This window comes from Clarias gariepinus, chromosome 8 (genome assembly GCF_024256425.1).
Source record: "Clarias gariepinus isolate MV-2021 ecotype Netherlands chromosome 8, CGAR_prim_01v2, whole genome shotgun sequence".
In the NCBI taxonomy this organism is placed as follows: domain Eukaryota; kingdom Metazoa; phylum Chordata; class Actinopteri; order Siluriformes; family Clariidae; genus Clarias; species Clarias gariepinus.
The window spans coordinates 11,538,590-11,563,589 of record NC_071107.1 but is presented as its reverse complement, the minus strand read 5'-3'; the positions used below and the strand labels follow the sequence as shown (position 1 = coordinate 11,563,589).

At 37.0% G+C, this 25,000-nt stretch overlaps 1 protein-coding gene across 1 annotated transcript in view; it reads left to right on the top strand.

Annotated features, from left to right (window-relative positions):
- Nucleotides 1–240: 240 nt before the first annotated feature.
- Nucleotides 241–25,000, top strand: part of prim2 (DNA primase subunit 2) — a 74,711-nt gene continuing 49,951 nt past the window's right edge. Inside the window, exons 1-7 of the mRNA XM_053502350.1 lie at nt 241–296; nt 1,753–1,916; nt 2,003–2,115; nt 3,355–3,458; nt 3,933–4,053; nt 6,685–6,780; nt 7,131–7,268. Of these exons, the coding sequence (XP_053358325.1) occupies nt 1,772–1,916; nt 2,003–2,115; nt 3,355–3,458; nt 3,933–4,053; nt 6,685–6,780; nt 7,131–7,268 (717 nt within the window). The 5' untranslated portion in view covers nt 241–296; nt 1,753–1,771. The remainder of the gene's footprint in view (nt 297–1,752; nt 1,917–2,002; nt 2,116–3,354; nt 3,459–3,932; nt 4,054–6,684; nt 6,781–7,130; nt 7,269–25,000) is intronic.

Sequence of the window (25,000 nt, the reverse complement as noted above, 5' to 3'; positions counted from 1 at the left end):
ACACAAAAAAACTTAAGTTAAAGATGACATAATCACTTTGACCACATGAATATTAATACTATAGTATAAACAAGCAATAATAACTGAACTGTATTTTCATTAATCTGCAGCGAGAGCTCTGAGCACGTGATGGCGCTGTGATTCCTTCTTCACCCACCGCGTGAAGCTCGGCAAGATCACGTGACGCAACCCTGGCTCTGATTGGTGCGTTTTTGATGTGACGTCAGTTCCCCGCGCTTGATTCAGACCAGCTTGTTGGCGGGATTTTGACGTCCGGAAGTGAGAGACCGCATCGGGTAAGCTGTTGTTGTTTTGTTGTGTTAATGCTTAATTGTTTTTAGCTGCTACCTTTAGTGTTCTAAACCACATTATCCGTTTGTTATTTCTTGTAACCAACCTGTGCGTGGTTGTAAGGGTTTTTTTTTATATCGGAAACAGCCGTGAAGGTATAAGTTAATGCGTGCCTCTAGCTGATGCAGCAGGCTGCTAGTTTAGCGCGCTAGCTCTTTATCTCCAGCAGTAAAAGCAGGTGTTTATTGGAGTGACGTAACTCAAATATAGTTATACTGATTTTAGGTGTGATCCTGTGCACGAGGCAGAACTTAGACGTTTCTAAGCTAATTACTAGAGTTGTTATAATTGAGTGTTGTGTTTACTCCGTGTGTTGTGTAACATTTACAATTTAATAACTCTCATATTTGCTAAACTATCGTTTTACTAAGGTCGAAGCACTTACTGTCACAGGATGATTTTTACCAAAACAAGCAAAAAAAATAAAAATAATAATATATATATATATATTGTCATATTTTTATGCCCGTTAAGTACAAGTATTTTTATGTACTTAATAATTGTTTTATCTTCAATATGTATCTTAATAAAGCTGCAAATGCAACTTTCTCTGCTGAAATAATAATAATAATAATAATAATAAGTATTATTATTAAATGACCTGCAAACTCGGACACAATTCAGACACAATCGATATTTGGATCCATAACAAGAAAGCTGACAACAAAACAAGAAACACTACAGTGGCACTTTGATATACGAGTTTATTCTTATCCGGAGAGTTCTTATGGCGAAATTTTGTATTGCGAAACGCATTTTCCTATAGAAGATAATGTAAATGCAGATAATCTGTTCCAGTCACTCAAAAATATTACTAATTTTCCAATACTATAATTATATTTTTGCATGTGAAAACAATTAAAACAGTCAGGGTGACTTAGTGGTTAGCACTGTAAACCTCCAGGGTCTGGGTTCGATTTCTCCGTCTCGGTTCTGTGTGCATGGAGTTTGCATGTGCTTGGTGGGTTTCCTTTGGGTCCTGTTTCCTCCCACAGTCCAAAGCAGACATGCAGATTAGGCTAACTGAGTTTTCAAATTGCCCCTAGTGTGTAAATGAGTGTGTGCGCTAAGCGGTAAGGAAGATGAGTAAGTGAGTGAGTAAAACTTTCAGAGACATGCAAATTAAGTATAATCTAAAATAAATAGACATTAAACTTCACTTAACCTTTATTTATGAGTTCTCATGGCACCTGTCTGCTTTAAAAGCGAACCCGCAGGATTTTTACATTCACAGGAATAATTTGCTAATGCTAGTAGTACTATACTAAAGGCACATTTTCCAGTTGTTCTAAATTCTGTTTTATTCGAATTGACCAATTAATTTGTTCTAAGACTTTATAAGAACTCTAACAGTATTCTTATGGGGCAATATGCATGTTTTTATTAATTTTTCTTAATTAGTTTTGGGCAGAAAATCATCATGCAGTTCCCAGGCAGAAGAAAGAAGGTGACACTCAGTCAGCAGAATGAGCTCTATGGCCACTGTCTTCAGTTCTACTGTCAGCCTCCACTGGAGAACATCTCTCTGAGCGAGTTTGAAGGCTTTGCTGTGGACAGGCTGAAACGTAAGATACCACATAATATCATGGCTGGAGGCTTAACTAGTGTCTAATTCGCGGTATAACGAATGGCCTTGTTTTACTTCTTATAGTGCTGAAGACGGTGGAGAACCTCGGTGTGAGCTATGTGAAAGTCACGGATCAGTATAAGAACAAGCTCCGCACAGAGTTCTCCAATCTCGGTTTCCCACACAAAGAGGAAGTGGTGAGGAAATGTTCCCATGTTTCCTTTCAGTTAGAGATGAAACTGAACATGATGTTGACAGTGTTTTGAGTTGGCAATATTCTAATTTTCATAGTCTGTTCTGAATAAGTTTATCTTTCTATTTTAATGATTCTAGTATTGTGTAATTTGTGTACAAGCCTCATGATATTATGTAGGCTCCAAGCTTGAGTTGCAGGGCAGAGATTTGTTATTCTATCTATGGACTTAATTCATAGAACATTTCCAAATAACAGTCCAAATCGTCATGATATTAGTATTAGAAATTCTTGGGCCTTAACTCATTTTGGAGTGATGTCTATGAAACTATGACTGTGTCTCATGTCTAAGGGGCTGCTGTTAATCACATTGTTGTGCTACACGTTAATTAGGGTTGCATGATTTAATCGAAATATCTCCGTCATTGTCTTAAGCAGCTTCACAAAATTAAAAAAAGGTTATGAAAATGTGTTGATCAGTCAAACCAGTTCATCATTAACGGCAGATAGAAATCTGATGAATGAATGAATAAATAAATAAAACTCAAGATTATCAGCGTTGCAAAGTATGCGCTCTGACGAGTTTTCTCTTGACGTTACCGAGTCATTGATATCTAGTGTATTTTCTGTGTATGGCCATTCCCTGATTTCATCCACTTTGATTTGATTTGATTGATGTTTGTTTTGACTGCCAGTGTAACTGCTAGGTTAAGTAGCTGTTAAATGTACCGTATTGTAATCAAACGTATTTATCTGCAAATATTGGCACAAATTAACCCATTAGAAGCATAATTAAAAAGTATTAAAAATAAACAAAGATATACCTTAATTATTGACCAACTCCACATAAATTCCAGACTACGCATACATTACATTACCTGTAATACATTGTATCCTTTTGCGATTAAATGATGATACAGGTTCATACTGTGATTCTGATTTTAATGTGATTAATTTTGCAGCACTAACATTAATTCTTTAAATTGATGGCATATTCTGTTAATTAATCTAGTGAACAACATTTGCATGTCAATTTTTATTGATTCATTTAAGGGTGCATTTTTCAACACAGTCACCTGTCTTTCACCTATCAGTTCCCTTCAATGATCCAGCACTGCCCATTATATTACCCCTACCTGTTTAGCAGGGTAAAGGCTAACATATGCTTTCTCCGTGACACATGAAGTCTGCACCCACAGACTCTTTACTAGTTGTGCCTAACATTGATCTTTTGATTAATTAGGATGAGCTGAGCATGAACAAAAACCAACCCGGGCATACGGAACATGAGAAACGAAGGAAAGATCACATCTCTCATTTTATTCTCCGGCTGGCATACTGCCAAACGTAAGTGAACTCCTTTTCCTCTGTGCTGGTGAGCATTTTGAAGTGATCACTGTGAGTTTCCATTTCAGGTGGCGTGTCGAAATATTTGTGATGTGTTCAGGGATTCTGGTGCTTATTAGCTTGACTGCTGCTGCATTCTTTTCATTTTTATTGCCATAAGAAGATAGCGGTTATGTTCTAGTTCTCTAACGTCTAGACTCTCGTCTCACCATGTACAATCCAAACTGCAGCAGTTCCCTTTTGTTTTTAGTCTGTAGTACACGTCTCTTAATCTCATTCCAGTTGTTCGCTGCAGTTGGTTGCAGATTAATAGAATAACCAAAGGAAACTGCCCGGAGTCACTATATGCGCACACTGTGTATGCAATGAGCTGATACAATGATCCATAAGACATATATTATACAGTATCAGGCATTCTACATGGAAGAATACTAACTTGATAATATATACATTAAAGCTTAAACCTGATTTCAGGGAGGATCTCCGGCGGTGGTTTATCCAGCAGGAAATGGACCTTTTCCGCTACCGGTTTAATGAGCTTCAATCAAAGCACAAGACTGAGTTTCTACACAAAAATAATCTAAAATATGACACAGTAAGGTTTTTTTTTCTTTCCTCTATGCTGATAGTCCCTCAGGGTTTAATAATAATAATAATAATAATAATATTAATAATAAAACTCTTATCAAAAACTCTGTGGGAGTCGATGTGTATCTCATAATTTGAACCTCATGCCCTGTACTGCAATGTGTTTTGAGAAAACCAGATAAACACTTTGAGTATACTTACTATCACAAAGGACCTCCGTTAACATTAAACCCTGCAGAACACTATACAACTAGCCCACTGATGTTTTACTGCCTGTAATCATTCTGAAGCTCTATACCGCATAGACTGAGTTTTGTGTATATAAATGTATGTACTTTACTATAGGACGACCTTTTTTTGTTCACCGCCTGAACTGATGGGGAGCTGTGTAACCTATCAGTTTGTGATTGAGTCAATCCGCTCCACAAATTAAAAAAATAGACCTGTAGCTTTTGCAAAAAATAGAAATGACTTCTTCAAAGTAATTCACCCATTTTTTTTTTAAGTTTATAGCCAGTTGGTGCAATACTGCCACTTACTGGAATGGAGTGTGAAGCACAAGATTGGCAGGAGGAGAGACTTACATTATAAGCAGTCTTGTACTTGTACATCTTGGTGGTCGTGGGGGTTGAACCTGGGACCTCACGAACTGCAGTCTAATGCCTTAACCACTGAGCTACCACTGACCCCAGATTAACACTTTGTACAAGACAAGACCGTTAAATACAAATAAATACAACAATACAAGTTGCGTAGCATTTCAATGTTTATTAAATATTTTTTAAATAGTTTTCTATTCAGAAAATTCATTCCTGGATGAGATATAGCTGCTTGAAATGCATCAGAGAATCAAGTTGGTGGTCTATGTTTGATTCACAGCTCTGTAGTGGTGTACAGTTTAATGGCTATATGAGCTTCCAGGGACATATTGTGCAAAATGTTGTCGCTTAATACATCATATTTGAATAAATTCTTAACAACAGTTAAATAATTTGTGATAAATGGACATTTCTGTCATCCATGTATAATATAAGTATTTTTTTTTAATATCCAGTCTACATAGATTTTGCATATATTTATGGCTAATACTTGCATATACAGAATAATTATCCGGAATATATTTTATGCTTGTTGGAGTTTCTCTATCATAAAATGTTTATTCTGTTATTCATACTGTTATGTTTTATAGCTACTGCATATATTCACTGTCCATCATCATTTTCTTCTAAAATATATTTTAAGCACTCAACTATAAGACACCAAGCATCAGGCAGACCCTCGACAGTTACAGAGCTGAACTTTACTTTCAGTTATTGTTCACAGGGGGACATGGGGAGATTCAGCATCCCCGGTTATAACAAACAGTCTAGCCTTATGGGCAAGTGACTGGCTAAGCAATTTGGGGTTCCCACAAATGACAAAAATGTCAACAGGCTAAAAATATCTACAGTGACAGCTGTACAAATTAAAAATATAAATATACACAAATCAGCACAGTTAAATGTCCTAATAGTCAGTTTCTTCTTCTTGTAGAACTTGAGCTTTATGCCATATTTACAGTAGATCTATGGACGATGAAATCAACAAATGGAAGGTGAAAGAACTGTGGTCTATTTATAATGGTTATTTAGTAGTTTATTTTCTTTGCATTGCTCACAGCAATCCAACATCCAGCTAGAAAGATGTTATGAATCCATATTTACTAACTGCATGTATAACTTTTCATTAGTTTATAAGTTCTGTATTTGGTTGACAGCACAAAGAGAGAGAGAGAGAGAGAGAGAGAGCAAGGTGAACACAGAAGAAAGAGAGAATGAGGACAGGAGAACCAGATGTGAAGACCACAGTTGGAGAATTAATGCCCAGAATATTCTAGCTTTTATAAAAAAAAAAAAATGTGGCCCAGAATCACGTTGCTTATTAATAATGATAAAAATGTAACATTTTATCCATCTATCTTACGGTTTGAAATACTGGTAATAATATCTATTTCGATCTGGTTCAATTTGTTTTGATTTTTGTACTCGTTTGTGTATTTGTTTAATGTTTTAAAGATTTTTTTACAGCCACTATTCCAATAAATTCTGTACAAGGGATACATATTCAATACGCATCAGAATATGAGATCATTGATCAGTTTAGTGAAAATATTCAAACGGGCAGTAAATCAATACGCTCTACTATTGATGGTGTTTCGTGTGGGATTTTTTACTGATACAAGAACTCATAGAAGCTATAACTGAAATATAAAAAAATGTTTCATATCATCTTACCTAATAACTAAACAGAGCAGTGTGTTAGTCAGTAGGTGGAGCTGTGAACTCACCAACGATGGAGCACTGAGCAAGGTGCTGAGGGGAAAGAAAAAAGGTCTTGAATGCGAGCAGTCACTGGAGAGTGTCTGAGGAGTGAATTGAAAATGACTCTTCATTATGCAGAGCTTTGATGCTGTGGGATTAATAGTCATCCTTCTGCTACATTTTAATTGAAATGCGTCCAAGTTTAATATGTCTTAGGTGATGCATGTTTATGATTTCCCTTTTTTTTTTTTTTTTTTTTTTTTTGCAGTGTTTGATGCTTGATGTCTGCTTAGATTTTCCTTTAATGTCGGATTTGTCCTTTATCTTCCCTTTGACAGATAAGTGCCGATGAAAAGAATAATCTGAAAGAACAGCTCATAAACTCCAGTTACGCCGTCAGTGGAACCACTGTCGCCGAGCAAGACTTTTACAAAGTACGACTTACTACAGCACATTTGTGGAAACCCATTAAACTGATGATAAAATATATTCTTAATGGCTTTGCTGTTTAGCCTTAATCTGGTCTAAACTGAGGTAATGTTTAGAAAAGCTTTTCACATTATTTTGTATGTCCTATCCCATCATGCTCTGTTTCCTTTACATTTTATTTTAAATGCTGAAATTGCCTGCAGGGTTTATATCCCTGGAAGATGATACATGAAGGTGAAGGATGTCTTCTGATGACTAAATTTATAAAGAAATGCTCCTGGTATATTTAATCAGAGCCTGCAGCTGTGTGAAGAAAGCCTGACTCATAAACATTTCTGCTTTTATTTTGGTCCAGGTCCCATTCCAGGACGCTCTGGATTTAGTGCGGACGAGAAAAGTGTTCTTGAAGGGTGGCTATGCCTACATTCCTCACCAGGAAATCGTCACTATCGTTCTGAATGATTTCCGTACCAGGCTTTCCAAGGCACTTGCAGTAAGTCACTGATTTACAGGGTCTTTGATCATTTTACAGTACGAACACTGAAAGGAACTAGGGGAGCTTGCACGTGAGGAGGAATTGTGATGCATAGCTTTTCTGTTCTGGATTAAAATAATAATCAAGGCATTTTTGTGGGTTTTTTTGGGCTGTGCTGTAAGTAACCGATTAAAAAAATATATAACAATAAATAAATTGCATGTATATAATTGGTTTATAGTTGGAAAGTAAGGCCTCTGATTATACTTGGTTTAAGAATTTTCAGTTCCCAGAAATATCCTATAAACTACATACATACATACATACATACATGCATACATGAGATATACTGTATATAATATAATCATATATATCTCATAATATTGTATTGTATCATACATATGAGATATCACTTTGTGTATTTAAATATATAAATAATCATATCAATGTTTAGGGTCAGAAAAAATGCTTCTATGCGCTTGGAAGCGTAAGTATTTGAATCAGTTGAAAAAAGTAATGTGAGTCCAGATTTCATTATGCATAGTGGCCACTGTTCAAGCCTCTGGAGGCAGGGTTATGATGTAGGGTTGTTTTACTGTAGTTGGTCGGGTCTAGACTCCGCAAAGTTATGTGGCACTAAAATGAAGTCAGCTGATGACCTGAATGTGCTGAATGACCAGGTTATCACACATCTATGGAGTTTTATCTTTCTTAATGGTATGGCTAACTTTTACACATAAAATTCCTACCATATCGCTCGCTGTTGCATCAAGCCTAGCATTTAGTCAGTTTAAGAGGATTTTTTTTAAATTGCATTTAATATTAATCTTTAATGCTAAGTAAGAAATTTCTTTTCGTCTGTTGTTAAGCAGGTTTTGTGTACATATAGCAATAAAGTTACTGCATTATGGGGAAACATCAGTGTCAGGCATCACGAGTACCAAGAATTTAATGATTTAATCCTACAGAACCACAAAGCTAAAAAGACAGCAATTTATATAATAACAATAATAATATAAACAATAACAATAATAACACTAATAATTTTTTATCATAAATTTTTATTTTAGTTATTTCCAGTTTAAGGAGAATAGGGGCGTCATAATATCAGCTGTGCAGTTGGGAACTGTGACAAAGCCTCAGGGGGACGGTGGATTTATATGCCGTTCTCTGATTTTATGCATAGTAAACCGTTTAAAAACCTTTCCTGTGCTAACGGCACATTTCCTATATAATCCTTTTACAAATCAGCTGCCTTAATGTCCACATGGCTGACATTTGGCCAAAACAATATAATTAATCACTTTGTAATGATCACCATTAACAGTACTTTTAGTATATTGGATTTGATGCTTTATTGTAGGCTTATTTATTCTTTTTGGGGTGTAAATCTGTGCTCATTTCTGTCCTCATTGCATTGAGAGCATGAGAGATTGCAAAGAAGTGCTTCCAGAAGGTGTATGTTAATATCGGAGAGTTCGCGTTGTAGTCTTCCATGTTGATCAGCTTACGTCTTACTTTATTGTGTAGGAAAGATGATGAATTTTTGAACGATGACTCCTATTAGTGTACCGTGTTGTGGAAAAGGCGTAATGCTTGGTAATTCCATCTAATAAACGATGAATGTCACTGATTATCATGGCAGTGTAATATATAGTTTAAGGACTAAAATATTGTCCTGCCAGACAAGCCTAGGACATGATGATTAATCAGTCCAGAATAGAGAAAATGCTAATTATCAAATGGATTTGATAATATTCTAACACATGATGTATACTAATGAGGTGTCCGCGATTTACCAGGGCTGCATCGAGACAGTCGCGTTCTGGATCCATCTGTGTTGTGAAGTTTGTTGGCAGAATGTTGTACAACTGGCAGAAGAGAGTGATGGATTTCTGAGCAGCTTGGCAGATGACACTTTTATTTATTTCCGTGTCCAAACATCAAATCAGATTGTCAGTCAGAACTTTTTAGAGCCAATTGGTGAGACTGTGCTATCTTTACTAAGATTCAGTTACCCCATTACACACTTGGATTAAGTGATTTGTCTTTTCTACACACTAAAAGCATCTGCCGAAGCATATAAATAGAAATAGAAGTGTGTAAGGTGAAACTCCCTGAGTCCTAATGAGAGAACGGTCTTTTTTACTTCGACAAGAGAAAAGGAAATGTGTCAAACAGGCATGTCCATATATCAGGCTTGGACTGAGATGCTTTGAAAGTTGAAAATCTTGTGCAACACCTGATATGAGGGTCGCCACCTCCAGCTTCATCGTCTTTCTCTGACTACTGAACGAAACAATTTGAGACTCAGACTTGGGGGCCTTCCAGTGTCAGCTTCAGCAAACACCAGTATAGAAGAAGAAGAAGACAGTATGAGAATGTGTTTCCTTCCTTTCGGGAATTGAGCTGGAGAACATTTTTATCGCTTTTTAGTAAGTTTAAATTGAGTTTGCAGCATCACAACACTTCGTGAGGCTGTAATTATTCTCTTTTTTTTTCTCCCTTGATGAACAAGTCAAGCCGTAAGCAGCAAAGTAAAACTAATAGAAATCTGAGTTTTGTTTTGGTATTTTTGCTTGACAATTTTGTTGTTTTACTGCTGTTTGATTTATATATATTTATTTTTACAAAAAATGCTTTAAGTCCCAATGCCACAAGACACACACTGACTATTACTAAAGATATATATATTTTTTGTGCTTGTAATTTTTGTTACTTCCACTGAAATTAATAACTTAGTATTAAACATCCGGGGCATTATTGACTATTTGATATATCTGTGTTTTTATCAGTAGTAGGTAATTTTTATGTGTAAATACCATTGAAACAGTATTCGAGTGCTTTCAGGCAGCTGACCTGTGTGTGCAGAGCGCTGTTAGTGAGAATAGAACAAACAAAGCATTCAAGATGAAACTTGTACATTCAAGATGTTCAACAGTTTTATAAATTCCCCAAGTAAAATGCTCAGTATACAATTATTAAAGTGCAATATGATTACTCTTTTTATTTTTTTATTACTAAATTATAGATCAGGTACTAAACTACCTTTAAACAATTGTAAGTAGTTGTTGGTCTTTCGGCTGCTCCCGGCAAGGGGTCGCCACAGCGGAAAACCCAGTACCAGTTAAGCCGGATGCCGTTGCTCACGCAACCCTCTTATTTTATCCGGGCTTGGGACCGGCACTGCATCCAGTGGCTGGGGTTTGGGCACTGGCTGGGAATCGAACCCGGGCTCCCGCATGGCAGACGAAACACCTACCACTGAGCCACCAGTGACCCCAAACAATTGTTAGTAGTAGTAATAGTAATAATAAAAGTTTGCTCACTCAGTCTATACCGATTTATCCTGTATACAGGGACGCGGGAGCCTGGAGCCTATTGCAGGTGACTTGAGGCACGAGGTGGGGTACACCCGAAACAGGGTGCCAATCCACTGCAGGGCACACACGTGTATATACTCACAGGCTCATTCACACACTATGGGCAATTTGGGAACACCAGTTAGCCTAATCTGCATGTCTTTGGACTGTGGGAAGAAATCAGAGCACCTGGAGGAAGCCCACCAAGCACGAGGAGAACATGCAAACCGCATGCACACACCAGAGGCGGGAATCAAACCCAGAACCTGGCGGTGCAAGGCGACAGTGCTAACCACTACTCTTTAAAATTTTTCCCCCCGATTTTTCTCTCTTATTTAGTCACATCAATTTCCCACCCATCACTAGAGGGCTCCCACATTCCAACTACCAGTCAGAGGGGGCCGAAGATGATCACAGCTTTCCTCCTAACCACGTGATGCCAGCCAACCGCATCTTTTTTGAACTGCTCGTTTACACACCATTGGAGGCGGCTGAACACACTCGGAGAACAGTGCTATCCGCTTGAGTGAGCTAACAGAAGCCCATAACTAGCTGTAGAGGCGTGATTGATGTGAGCGTGCTCCCATCCCACCCCGTTGAGAGAGCTTTGTCACTCAACTCTCTCTTGGTCCCCCGGCTACAGGAGGCTAAAGCATGTACCTAGTGATCTACCACTGCACCTATGTGTTTTTCTACTAATTTGTGCTTGCAGTATTTTGAGACTTGTGTGCGTGTTTAATGAGTATTTTTGAGACCAATTTGCTCACACAGTTTAAAGGAAAAGGCAGATCGAATGCTATTAACGAGCGCAGTCTTTGACAATGTAACACCATAAAAATGCATTCCTGCTGCGCCACTCTGAAAGTCCTGCACTCTGTACAGAACTGTTTATATCTGAGGCTGGTCACCGATCATAGCCAAACAAACTGGAAACGAGGCTATTCTGGTCACTGGATGATCGACCGGTTCATCTCTATTATAAACGTAAAAAAAAAATCCCAATACATCGGTTATGGAGCCAGTGTGCCGATACATGCATAAAAGAATCGCAATTAGTAACTGAATCAAAGCCGCCTCCCCCCACCTCTATTAGCTAACATTGTACAAGATTATACGGCGAGCTAGTTAAATGAATTAATACAGATTATGGAAGGCAACAGATGTACTGTATGGATCCTTGAGGCTTCCATTTCTGCTGATAAGCCTTCTGAAGCAGCACCATTTGTGTTTCAGTTGGAGCTTGGCTAGTGTGTGAGCTTGTCTATGTTTGTGATGGATCGTGTTTATTATTTAGGGGCGCTACAGTGTTCCAGCAAAAGTTTGTACACCCATATACAGTACACGGATATGAGCTTTTGATCATCTCATTCCAGGTGTGGCCTCCTTGGCTGTTATAATGACCTCCATGCTTCTAGAAAGGCTTTTCACTTTTGGATTCTGGAGCACTGCTGTGGAAATATGCACTTATGTAGCCACAATAGTATTCATGAGATCGGGCTGTGAGGGGGCTTGAGGTCAGGGATCTGTGCCGGCAACTCGCAGAGCAGTTCTTCCACACCGGAATGTAACGGACTGTGGAGTAGAAATCATTGTACAGGTTCATGCTGGAACAGGTTTGAACATCTTAGTTCCAATGAAGGGAAATCCTACTGCTAAGGCATACAAAGACAGTCTATACAGTTATGTGCTTCTAACTTTGTTGGCATACTAGTGTGTCCACAAACCCTTGGTCATATCAGATGGTTTTAAAAATGACAGTTTTTTTTTCTCTGGTTGTTAAACTTGAACCCTAGGAAAACTACAAATAAAACCTTGATAGAAAAATGTTTAGCTAGTTAACTACTCAGAAACCATGCCCCTGAAAGATATTATCGTTTACATAAGACTTTTTGTATAAAAAAGTGGACCCATTAAAATTCACATCGAACTGGGTTGGTGTCCTTGATAAACACACAGAATATCGGACATGTGGATGCACTCTTACCTTACCAAGCTGAGCACAGCAGCTTACACGGACGGTTCGCTTCCATCAAACCGCTGTTAAATCTCACTCCTGTGAAAGTCACCGCGGATAAAGTGGTTCAGTCAGCAAATATTGGATACCCTGTGAAAAGGTTACCTGATATATTGGAGCTGTCATTTAGGGGAAATATAATCTTAAGCTGAACCTCGTTTTGAATTCTTTATCCGACTGACTTATTCAGTTTCCCTATTGTAATGATGTTAATGTGATTTTATTTTAAAGCCTTTTCAAACTTGATTTGAGTCCCGAATGATATTGATCTATGTTCATGTTTTAGCACTCCAGAAGTGATATTTATGGACGTAGGTAATTATTTATAAATCCCACGGCATTGCATAGTTTTTCCCTTGACAAGGTTTTTTTCCCCCCCTTTTTTCTTTCTTTCTTTTTTTCCCCCTCCCTCAAACAGTGTTCACCTTGAGTAAAGAAATGTAGCTTTTAAAATAAATTCTCTAATGGTTTAGGTTCTTAGTGTTTTGGAGCAAAGATGATTAATTTGTTTGGGAAATACGCTGAGCCAACAGAATGTGAAGGATGTCCATTAGGGATGCCTTGCCAGGTGAATCCAAGTGAAGGCTGTGCTTCCTAATTGTTTTCATCCGTTATATCCACTTTGGTAAGTGAAAATAAAGGCCAGAATGCCTAGGAAGACCTTTTAAGGATTGAGGTAATAGATTTTGCATGACCTAGAACAGTCGAGAGAAAGATTTAAGCACCTTTGAACATGGAATGATGGGTGTCATCCATGCTGCCTTGTGTGCTGAGCATTAAAAAGCGAAATCCTTTGTTGTTATTCTAGTCACGGTGTGTTGGCTGAAGCTCATGCAACACCACACATGGTAATGAGCTTACGGCAGGTCAAAAGCTAAGGCTGACATGAATTGCCCAGATCCATAAGCAGCCTCTGAGAGCCAATTGACTGTCGATTGGGGGTAGAGGGCGATAATACGAAAGCGTCGCTAATGATTTTGTACACCGCACTGCAAGCCAGTATAGCATCTCAAAAGAGGAATTATGTAACATAGAGCCGTATCTGAAGACGGATTTGAGCTGCGAGATCTCTTAAGCCGAGGTAAATACTTACTGAATATTTACTAGAGAATCTCAAACCACTTTACAGTTCAGCGTAGGATTACTACTGGCAGAGAAGCAACAAAGTGCGAATTAGATCGGACCACCAGTGTGGTGAGGGAACATAATACAATGTTTCTACCCGTCCCCCCCTTTAAAAAAAAATGTTATTATTTTTTTTTGTATAGCACTTTTAACAATGTTCATGGTCCCAAAACAGCTTTATAGAAATACAGATGTAGATTTAGTCTGTTTTCATGTTTTTATGCCCCCCCTCTCACCGCTCCCTGCACATTTAAGATGGTCTGTTCTATTTCTCAAGGAATAAACACAGTGGACAAAATGTGTAATTTCTTACCTTGGAGTGGGCAATTAAATATACAATGTTTATTTATCTTTTTATTTATTTAGGCTATTCATTTTTTTTTTCTTATCTTTCAAAATGGAGATCCGTGGTACTTTATAATGATGCAGGCAATTACGTTACTATCAAAAGTTGCAAGTAAAAAATCCATGCTGAAGGCACGTACGCATCTCAAAACTCCCTGCTATTTTTGATCATTATGATCTAAGTGTATTTTATTTTGTTTACTTGTTTATTAACAAGTAGGAGTTTAAAAGTTTTAAAGTATAAAGGTTTTTTTCTAATAACTAAGGTTACTTAGTTTGGCTATAATCCTGGCTAGACACCCAGAAGAAAGGTGAACAGGTGTCTTCAATGGTGGTGGTATGGGGCATCTATCTACAAACCTTATGACCTGGGTAACTGTATAAGGGCATTTGCATTAGGACCCGGGGATTTTTTCCAAGAACACTTGATGCTGAAGTTCATTTCGATTAGTGGGAACAAAATAATTTCAGTCTCAGGAACTGTGCCAGAGTCCGCTTGAAGAGGTGCACGGGTGCACTTGACTTTGGCACGGGTCGAATCAAACATGGATTGTCAGTGCTATCTGTCTGTCTCTGAAATCTGTGTGCATGCAACATACGCCATCTCATCCTCTGACCTACACGGCAATAGCTGATCAAGTTAGAAGGCAAGCGAGTGTGGCTCTTGACATTTTATTTATTTATTTATTTTCTGAAATATCAATAATATAGACATGTGCAAAGTTTAACAGTTGTTTTTCTTCTCTAGTGTTTAATGGTGGCTCACAAAACAAGTAAGTCCATACTGCCACCTGCTGTATTGGAGAGGGTAGATATGTTGGTAAGCATGGAGGGGCAATTGTTGCCGGGCATAATACAAATCAATTGTGCTTAATAAAAGAATGCCCTGAGATTCTATAAAGATTAAAGACATCTACGTTGCACGATATCTAACTTACTGCTGTATTAAAATACAGTGTCATACATACAGGATTTATTTACTTTATAGCATTTGGATTTTATTAATAGTTTGTGATGATGCACATGTTTAAATGAGTGATTTACACACACACACTTACTGTGCCACAACTACAGCAAGCTGCTTTAAAAACAAAATGGAAATAAAACTCAAATTTTATTATTCCCACTATATTAGACTGTTTTTTTGCTAACAAAGACGCAGCTTGAATCTGACACAGACACCACTTGGTCCTAGATTATGGTGTATCTAAGCAGTCTTACCTAAATATTTTCTAGTTACAAGTGTCTCCCAAACTAATAAGGGCACTGCTATTATTTTTTTTCATAAGTCTTGTAACAAAAGTTATGATGATATTTATGTTGAAAAGCACATTGATTATAGAACAACCTGCTAATTGCAAAAGTGATGTTGAGAAATGCCTTTGAAAACCAAAACAGAATGTCTCCTTTAGACCACAGAGACCTGGCCATGTTAAAGCATGGTATAGGGTACTTTATGGTATACCACAGTACGAAAATTGATCGTTGTTATACTGTGAAGATTTGTCAGTGGTATTGGTGGGGGGGGGGGGGGGGTACACCCTGGACAGGGTGCCAATCTATCGCAGGGTACATACAGGGTATATGAGGCAGGGTACACCCTGGACAGGGTGCCAATCTATCGCAGGCCACACACACATACACACACTAGGCAGTTTGGGAATGCCAATTAGCCTAACCTGCTTATCTTTGGACTATGGGAGAAAACCGGAGTCCCCGGAGGAAACCCAGCAAGCAAGAGGAGAACAAACTCCATGCACACAGAGAATACACACGGAAATTGAGCCCGCACCCTGGAGGTGCAAGGTGACTGTGCTAACCACTACATCACAGTGCAGCCTAAGTCTGATATAACAAAAAAAAAATGCCATACTGCCGATCTAACCTGTCCTTTTTATTGACTATTTTATCCAATTTTGTCCTTTTTAGTGACTATATCCTCCAAATTGTCCACACTCATCATCTCCCTCTGGTTCCACACTGCTTTTGTTTTGGGGCTAAAGGCCAGACAGTGGTCTACCAGGCAGAGCTGGCATTGGTTAATGTTGTGTAATGCTTAAGCTTGTTTTAGGAAAACCTCCATATATCGATTATGTTCCATTACCCAGTGTTTTGAGTTTAGTACCTTGTCAATAATGAGTTTTATAATGAACACAATACAGTGTAGTTAGGTTTCTTCAAATCTAGGTGTACAAGTATACACTCAATTATTGAAAGCAGGGTGATGTACAGTACTGGCATAAAAACATGTTGCTAAAGGGATAAATGTATTTGATATGCCCAAAATAGAACGTATAGAACATATTCACTGTAACTGAAACAGCATTAACTATCAAGCAGAAGGAGAGAATTAAAATAAAAGGGAAAATATTGTTTCAGTGTTCCTCTGTAATGATAAAAATGGCACATGCACCAATCGGTGTGTGAATCTGGGCTATTTCCGCCAATGATATTACCAGACGTCCGCTGGAAGACGCCCCCCCCCCCCCAGTCTTGTATTAGTAATGCTTTAACGTGTCTCTCTTAACTTGTCTCTAATTTCCCGCTTCAATAATGCAGTGATGTGGCGTAGTCAAATTAAATTGAGAATGCTTGAGTTCATCAATGTAAATTCAAATGTCAGTGTATGTTTGACTGATATAGGGAATATCAGAAAACAATATTTCTTAAGGATGCACTAAATCAAAATTTTTAAAAAAGAATTGTCAAAATTTATACTTAAGCATTACCATTCATGTTAGTTTTAATTAGCATGTGACTAGAATTGATTATCTTCAGGGTTATCAGGTGAGTGATTGAATATTCTATAACAAAGCTTGTTTTAAAAAAAAAATACATAAGGTTATTTTTTTTTGTAGCATTAATCAAAGGACTGATGTCACTTGGACTATAGGATTTGCTTTTTTTTTAAAGAAAGGGGGAAGAAGGCGTTACCACACTATTGGAGCACCATCACATTTATATCCACATGGAACTTTGTCTGTTTTCCTCATCCTGTAAGATTCCTTTATTCATTACTTTGCTATACTGCATATACCGCGAGGTACACACACACACACACAGCCTTGACCCTGAAGGTGTTGACCACTGCTCCACTGTGCTGTAATAGTTTTAATTGGTTTGAAACTCAGTTTATTTGACTTAAAAGGAAGCATTGTAGTGAAATTGATTAAACAGGAGTTTGGTCTATTCTGACTGAAAAGTAATCAGTCTGTCAATTCAGACCATAGTTATTACTTTAATTATCTACTTCTCTCTCTCTTATGCTGTATAATAAAAACCCTGAGCTAATAAAGCTCTTGAATATTTTAGAGATATAATTATTAAAGGTAGATGTGTTAAAAGCTTGAGTGTTCTTCTGAAAAGTTGTCACAACACTAAAGATAAAGCCTTTAATGTTTAAACGTTATCGTTGCACAAGCTCTCGGGAGACCATTCAGCATTTCATTATCGTCTCATTCTCGTGTTTTAGAACAATTCTCCAGTAGTAACAATTATCCAATGGCATTCAGTCTGAACCCCTTCAAGCCCAGAGATAGTTAACTGAGTTACAGTTTTACACCACCACTGACGGTAAAATCTAGTCTACTCTTGAAAACCTCTAAATGAACAAAAGTCTTATCATAATTGAACCTTTAAACACATTGTGTGATGTGAGTGTTTTACATTAATAGCACTTTGCTTATTTTAGATGTAATTGTTGTGGTATTGCTCTGCTGGGATAATGCTTCATCTATGCCAAGGACATGTTTTGGGTTTTAATCTAAATAATGGTGGGGGGGGGGGTCGAAGAGTTCTTAAAAAAAAAAAAAAAGTCAAATGGGAAATCTGTCGACTCAGATATACATAGTAGAGCTGTGACTCATGAGCGGACTATCGATCAAATTTTTAAATTAGATTTAAATGGTTAAATTTTTGTCAGATATTTCTTAAGCGGCTACGGTTAAACCTTGGATTGTGAGCATAATTCGTTCTGGAAGCATGTTTGTAATCGGAAATATTTGTATATCAAAGCGATTTTCCCAATAAGAAATTATGGAAACTCCTATGATTTATTCTACAACCCATATAAAAATAATTACTAAAAAAAATAATGTAAATATCAAACAAATTAACCTGCACTTTACCTTTGAAAAGAATCTTGGCTGGTGTAAGATGAGAGAGGAGAGGAGGAGGAAGGAGGCGACTTTTATACACACACACACACACACACACACACACACACACACACACAGCTTTAACAAGAAACCTCTCTAATGACGTTTGCTTTTGCCTCCTTTTTAGGAATTTGTGGAAATGTGACGTTGCATTAACATTAAACAGAATCATTGCTCGCACTGCTACAGCCTTTTTAACATTTTTCCTTCCGGAGGCCGTCATTACACTTGGAGACTAAAGAAAAGAGTGCTTTATGCGCACACGAGTGTAGTGACAATGTTAAATGCTACTGTTGCACAATGTTCCTGTTAATACATGCATGCTCGGATGTATATGAGTGATGCATGTGCACCAAGACTGAGCATGGAAGACGATTACCCACAATCCCACAGCGCTATTGGCTCATATGTGATCAGGTTTTGATTTATTAAAAAGAAACAACATCGAAATGCTGTGTAATTTCTTATTGATTGTTCACATGTCATGTCTTGTACGAAGTGACAATTTTTTTTCTTTCCCATTTTTTGCTCTGCACTTCATACGAGTAGGTGGTGGTAGTGTAACGAATGCTCATAAACTGTAAAGAAAAAGTGATACTCTCAGTAAATATTTGTGGAGAATAGAAGGGTATTTTCTGTTAAAGTTGTTGTATATTTAAGGAGTTCATGAATTTTAGGCAGTTTTACATTTGCAGTTTTTCCTTTTTTGCAGTTTTTACATTTAAAAAGTGCGAACGATTCAATCAAAAACTGCCTCATTGATTTAATCGACATTAGATCGTCCAACAAAAGGTTAATTAAACTGCGTAATCGATTAAATTGCACATCTCGAGTTTGCACCAGTTGCTTCAGGTCACCATCTACATGTTGCTTGCAAACTAGATTACTTAAGTTAATGAGCCGTGGTCTAAAGACAAAGTAATTTCTTTTGTTTTGGTAGTCTTCACATTTTGTGTTTAAAAGTTCAACGAGTTGAAAGAAAACTGCATATACTGTCCTCTGTGCTGAAGTCTGCTTCAACACACTTATCCAAATCCAGTTAAACCAGTTGCTTTTAAATTTATCTAGTAAAATTGTGTTCTGGTAAATCAGTCATGAATTTTAGTTTACACACTGATGTAAACTTTTTTTTTTTTTTTTTGCATGGTATAATTGTTTTTAACTGCCACACAATCATGTCATAACATTTCACTTTAGTGTTGCAGATGTTGAGCACAGTAACATTTATGGTGCAGTTAAAGGTTAGTTATTTATTGGTTTGATGAATATACCTCTCATTGTTAGTTATTAATCGTTTCTGTGTCGGCACAATGCATCCTAAAATTTGACAACATTGACAGTTATACAGGACTTCCTTTAGGTTAGTGGACTTATCAAAATACATTTCTACAATAATAGGAACAACCATATTCCTGGTCAGCTGGACCGTTGAAGTCTTTGAAATCTTTAGGTTTCCATTTTTGGAGAGCTTTTGTTTTGAGTGTAGCTTTAGATTCTTAGTCTTGATTAGGAGGCTGAAACCTAATGTGTGTCAAGATGTGTCCTTCTTACAGTTTAAGCATACAGAGGCTGTAGGCTTTGTGTTACAAGTTGACCGCTTGATCAACAAAGATTTTCTATTCTCAGAACTATTGCTGCTTTGTTTATTCCAGACACAGCTGGTTTTGAAACACTCAAACCTTTCAGACAGACACCCCCCCCCCCCTTCTCTCCCCATTCTTATATTTGTGACCATTAACTGAAGCTCCTGACCTGTATCCACATGGTTTTCTGCCCTGCACTGCTGATGCATGATTGACTGATTTAATTATTGCATGAGTGAACAGCTATTCAGTGTTCGGTGATTTGTTCTTGTTCAGATTGTGCTCTTGTGTTTTGCTTGTGTAGTGGTCGGTCCTGAATGCCCCCCAGGAAACATCTTTCTGTTTTTAAAAACTTTGCTTTGTGAAGAGTTCTTTGTTCTGTAATTATAGGGAACTTTTGATAGGAACCTTTTTAATTATTTAGAATTTTTCTGTCACACAGGAATCGGAGGAAGGGCTAGCAGTTCTGCTGTCACGTAAATCTTGCAATAAAAAAAAGGTCGCATCTAATTTATTTTGATTGGTTGTCTTGGGTAAGAAATAATACCATGTATGATTAAATGGGCACACTATAATTTAGTATATTTAGAATTTGCTTGTATTTGTAAAAAACAGCTGCAGCATTTTTTTTGCTTTGTTAGTCATAGAAAACTGTCAGTGGAGACGTGCAGATGTTTTATCGTTATATTTTTTTTAAATAAGGGGTTGTCCAGAGACAGGGAAGGGAAAAGAACGCTTCCTTCTGTAACTAAAAATGAAGTATTTTTGTTTGAAGCAAATGAAGATTATAAGCGATTTTGTTCATACCAAAATAATTGTGACTCGGAAAGGAATTTAAATCTGGTTATGTTCGAATATGGATTTGAATATTTAACTGGTTTTGAAAATGACATTAAAAATGCTTTGTTTCTTCGGCATGGTTTAAAATAGAAATTCTAAAGTGTAGTCAAGTTTAGAGCTCTCAGCATGCTGCAGTACAGTCAGTGTTTTTAGTTAGTCATCTTACAAGTGGCTCAATTTAAGCAGAAATGATAAATGGCTCAGCCACTTAGGGACCAGCCCTGTTTAATTGCTTATACACAACTCTGGTTTTATTTAGCATACTTGTCCCAAATTGCTGGTACTGAGAGGTGGAGATGAACACCGTTATGTAATTTTGATAGTAGGATGTCTCCTGAAGTGATTACTATGGAATTTCTCATTCTAACCAAGGTTAAAAAAAAAATTGTTGCTCATATCCATAGTTTTCATATTTTGCTCTTTTTATTATTAAGTGCTTGTTGTAAGGCTTGCAAGTCATGTACTGTACAGTATATTCAATCTGTCACATTTCTGTCACATAAGACAGTAATGTCATTCTGCCACATCAGTGGGCCTCGGAACTACTGCAGTGTTTTAAGTGATGATCGCCAGCCTTGCTGCAATTTCAGTATTGATCTAAGAAGATTAATGTGATTTTATGAGTGAACATAACTTCAACTAAACCTAAAGCAGGGGGTTCCGGACCAGACAAACAACAGGCTGGGAGATTATAAATAACTCCACTAACTAGATACTAAAGTTGAAGTAATCATTTTACAACCTTTCCATGTATAGAGTATTTGCATTTATTTACAATATAACAGCTCTGTCTGAATGCCCAGTAAAATCACACAGCAGATATAGCAGTGTAAAAAAACAGAACCTTAGGTTAAATATATTGACCAGACCGATATATTGACCAGACCAATATAATGACTTCCATCTGGATCTGACGTCTGTATCAGACTCCCTAGCGATTCTCTACAAATTAATGTTGTTGTTTTTTTTTCCCCCCTTGTTCCTCTGCAGGAAACCTCAGTACATGCAACACTTCTGACATTTGTCTTTTTATAGACCCTAAGCTAGTGATATGATTTAATAAATGCAGTAGCGACTGTCCAGAGAACATTCTCCTGGAAGATGATCAAAGCCAGGCCAAAACTCCAAATCAAGTTTTTGATTGTGTAGAATAACAGAACATGAATATAAGAGTAAAAGCTACCTTTATTTTTTTTGTATAGTTCCCTGATATACTAATGCACTTACCCAGCATTTCATTAGTGTTTAAATACTATAATGGTAGAAAGTTGTCTGTCTGTGCTGGAGTATGCCATGTTCGGACTGGCTGCATCATGTCACTGTCACTGCTGACATCGTTATTGAAGGACAAACAGCCTTCTTTAAAACATTAGCACCATTCAGATGTTTTACTGTGGCTAAGAGCCTCATTACCGTGCTGTCAATTCTGTCATTCATGATAATTTCTCATCACAACACGCTGTTCCGTTCTTGCACCAACGAGATTGCAATCCATTTTGCTTTTTGATCGTGTGACCTGACATGTTAGCGCCACCATGGTGTAGTGGTAACAAGTGTGCATTCGGATCTCCTTTTTTGCTAATGAGATGAGAAGTTCAGGTTTGACTTTTGAACGACCCTTGTATTTTATGTGTTTAATGTGCTTGAAATTGAGCCAGTGCTTGTTTTTTTAGGTTTTAGTAGGAGAAAATAACAAAGTATTTTTTACTCTAGAGAAGCAAAATTATTTCCAAATCAACTTTTGCCCTCAAATTAAGGGCACAAATTCAATTTAAGTAAAGTATGTAAGTTCAACAAAGAGTAATTAGGTAGGTAATGTCAGGCTTATGTTGAACTTATTTAATAGAAATGTGCACATTTATTAACTCAATTTATTGTAGGAACATGGATAATATATTAGTGAGTGCTGCAGAAGTCCATAATCATTATTTAATGTGCATGATCTAGTGAGATGATTCCATTACGTTTCTATTTAAAAGATTAAACATGAAAACATAAACATCAAACATATTTTTATTATTATTATTTTTTTTAATCCTGTACAAATGATTGAGGTAAGTAATTTAGACAGTACCTAAAAACATTCCCATAGATACTCCAGGAATAATTGCATTAATGCAAAAACTTATCTGGTCCATACATTCAACTTGTTTTTCGTTTTATCAGGATTAGTACTTCACATTTCCGAATCTTGAGGTGATGTTGGATGTTTCACTTAAAGGATAAATGTGCACAGACAAGCTTAAGAGCACACTATGCCATTTATAAGAACATCTAACACGTCCTTGCTGATGTATTGTGTCTCTGACATCTCTGTGTGATTTGTGTTCATCCTCTTGGATTTGTTTCCATATCTGTGTAGAACAGATACCCTTTCATGATCTGAGACTGTTGATCTTGTCAGATCAATTTCTGTAATGCTGATTGCTTATCACGACAGTGCGGTCTCTGTCAACAAAGGGAAGATGACTTTGCTGCTTGTTTTCACACCGTGATAATCCGATGCTCAATACAGCCTATCGCTGCAACGGATTAGCAAAGCAGCGGCAGACGTTGTTCTTAACAGCGGCTGCTTATCTATCTCCGGACATGTTGGAAGGTCCGTTCAATAAGCCATCAATTAATCTTGATGTATCTACAACTTTGGAAACTTTGTTTAAAGAACTCTTTAAAGAAGTTTAAAGAATATATTTTATCTCTGTTTTTTAACATATAGTTTTTTTTTAAACATGTTTCTTTTTAAACCAGGAGTGGTTTTAAGGCCTTTAACGGCTTCTTAAAACTTGGGGAACTTTGAGTTTGGAAATTTTTTCCCAATGCCTTGACTACACTGAATCCAGATTTACAATTTAATATTTCATGTAACTTTTGAACATCATATTATATAAGTACGTTCCTCACTGTAGTTGAAGTGTCTGAGCCAGAACAGTACTGTGCCTTTGATTTCCAAGTCGAATTATAAACTGTTTACCAGTTTCATGCACAATGACCGCCTCACTTCTGACTTGATTTTGCTTTCGACTATTTCGTGGGCTGCATCTCAAATAGAAAACTCTGACAGGATGATCTTGCTCATCTAGAAAATACGATTTTTTTTTTTTTTTAATGAGCATGAATGTGGCATAAGAGGTTTAACCAGTTAAGTTAACTAGGCTTCCTACAGCTAGTGTGGAAGTGTTAAAACAAATTAACAAGTATGCATTTTGACATATGATGCTAATGTTTAATTGGATATAGATTATATTGCTGATTTCTTACTCATTTCTAATTCACATGCCATTAGTAAATAAGGCATGCACATGGAGGGTCACCACCTCTAGTTGAGGATCTTTTTTAGTTTAGCAGTTCTCACTTTCCTTGGTGTTTATGGCATGTGTGAAAAAAAGTTAAACATAGCATAAAAACATCCTAGATCATGCTGAAGTCATTGCATATTCAATCCATTATAAAGACATAATTTAATCATTCTGAAGCTATAATTAGTTTGCGCACCCCTATGTGCTCTCATATTTAAAAGCAACAATTTAAGCGGAACTATAAGCTTGTCCACTCGCACGTCCCTGCGTTTTAAGAACCTTTATGTCCTTAAATAGTGTAATGTGATTAATCAATTTATTATTATACACATTGTGATATTTTCTTCCATTGTTAAAATTGTCAACCAACACAGCAATAAAGACGGATATTCCACTTACACTTTTGCACTATATATATCTATCTATATATATATATATATATATATATATATATATATATATATACTGTATATATATATATATATATATATATATGTATATATGTATATATATATATATATATATATATATATATATATATAAACTTTCAGTATTATGACCATATAGTTTAGTACTTTCACTCAAGAGCTGCTGTTCTCCAACACTGTCAAACTTTTTTTGGCCAAAAAAAAAAAAAACCTCTCCTGCAGAATGCTGACTTTTCTTCTACATCATGCACCATTAATGCAGACAGTAAATGGTCACGAACTGTTCAGACATCTGGTTAATGGAAAATTTCATCATCCGTCCTGTCTGTTAATGTCATTCACTCGTCTATTTTTTTTCCCCGGTGGACGACCAGCTTCCTAGAGACTTGCATTACGTCCCACTTGGCATACGTATTAACAAGCTACATCTTCATGACGGAGCTCCTTAGAGAAATGCAATCTTTTTCAGTGAACCACACTAATGCCAATTAGCTGGTCTAGCTTCTCCGTGTTGTGCACGGTCCCCTGGAAAGATGTCGACGAATGCCTCAAGAGCTCAGGATCCTGACGGGTACCGCTCTGTAGATTGGCTTATATTGC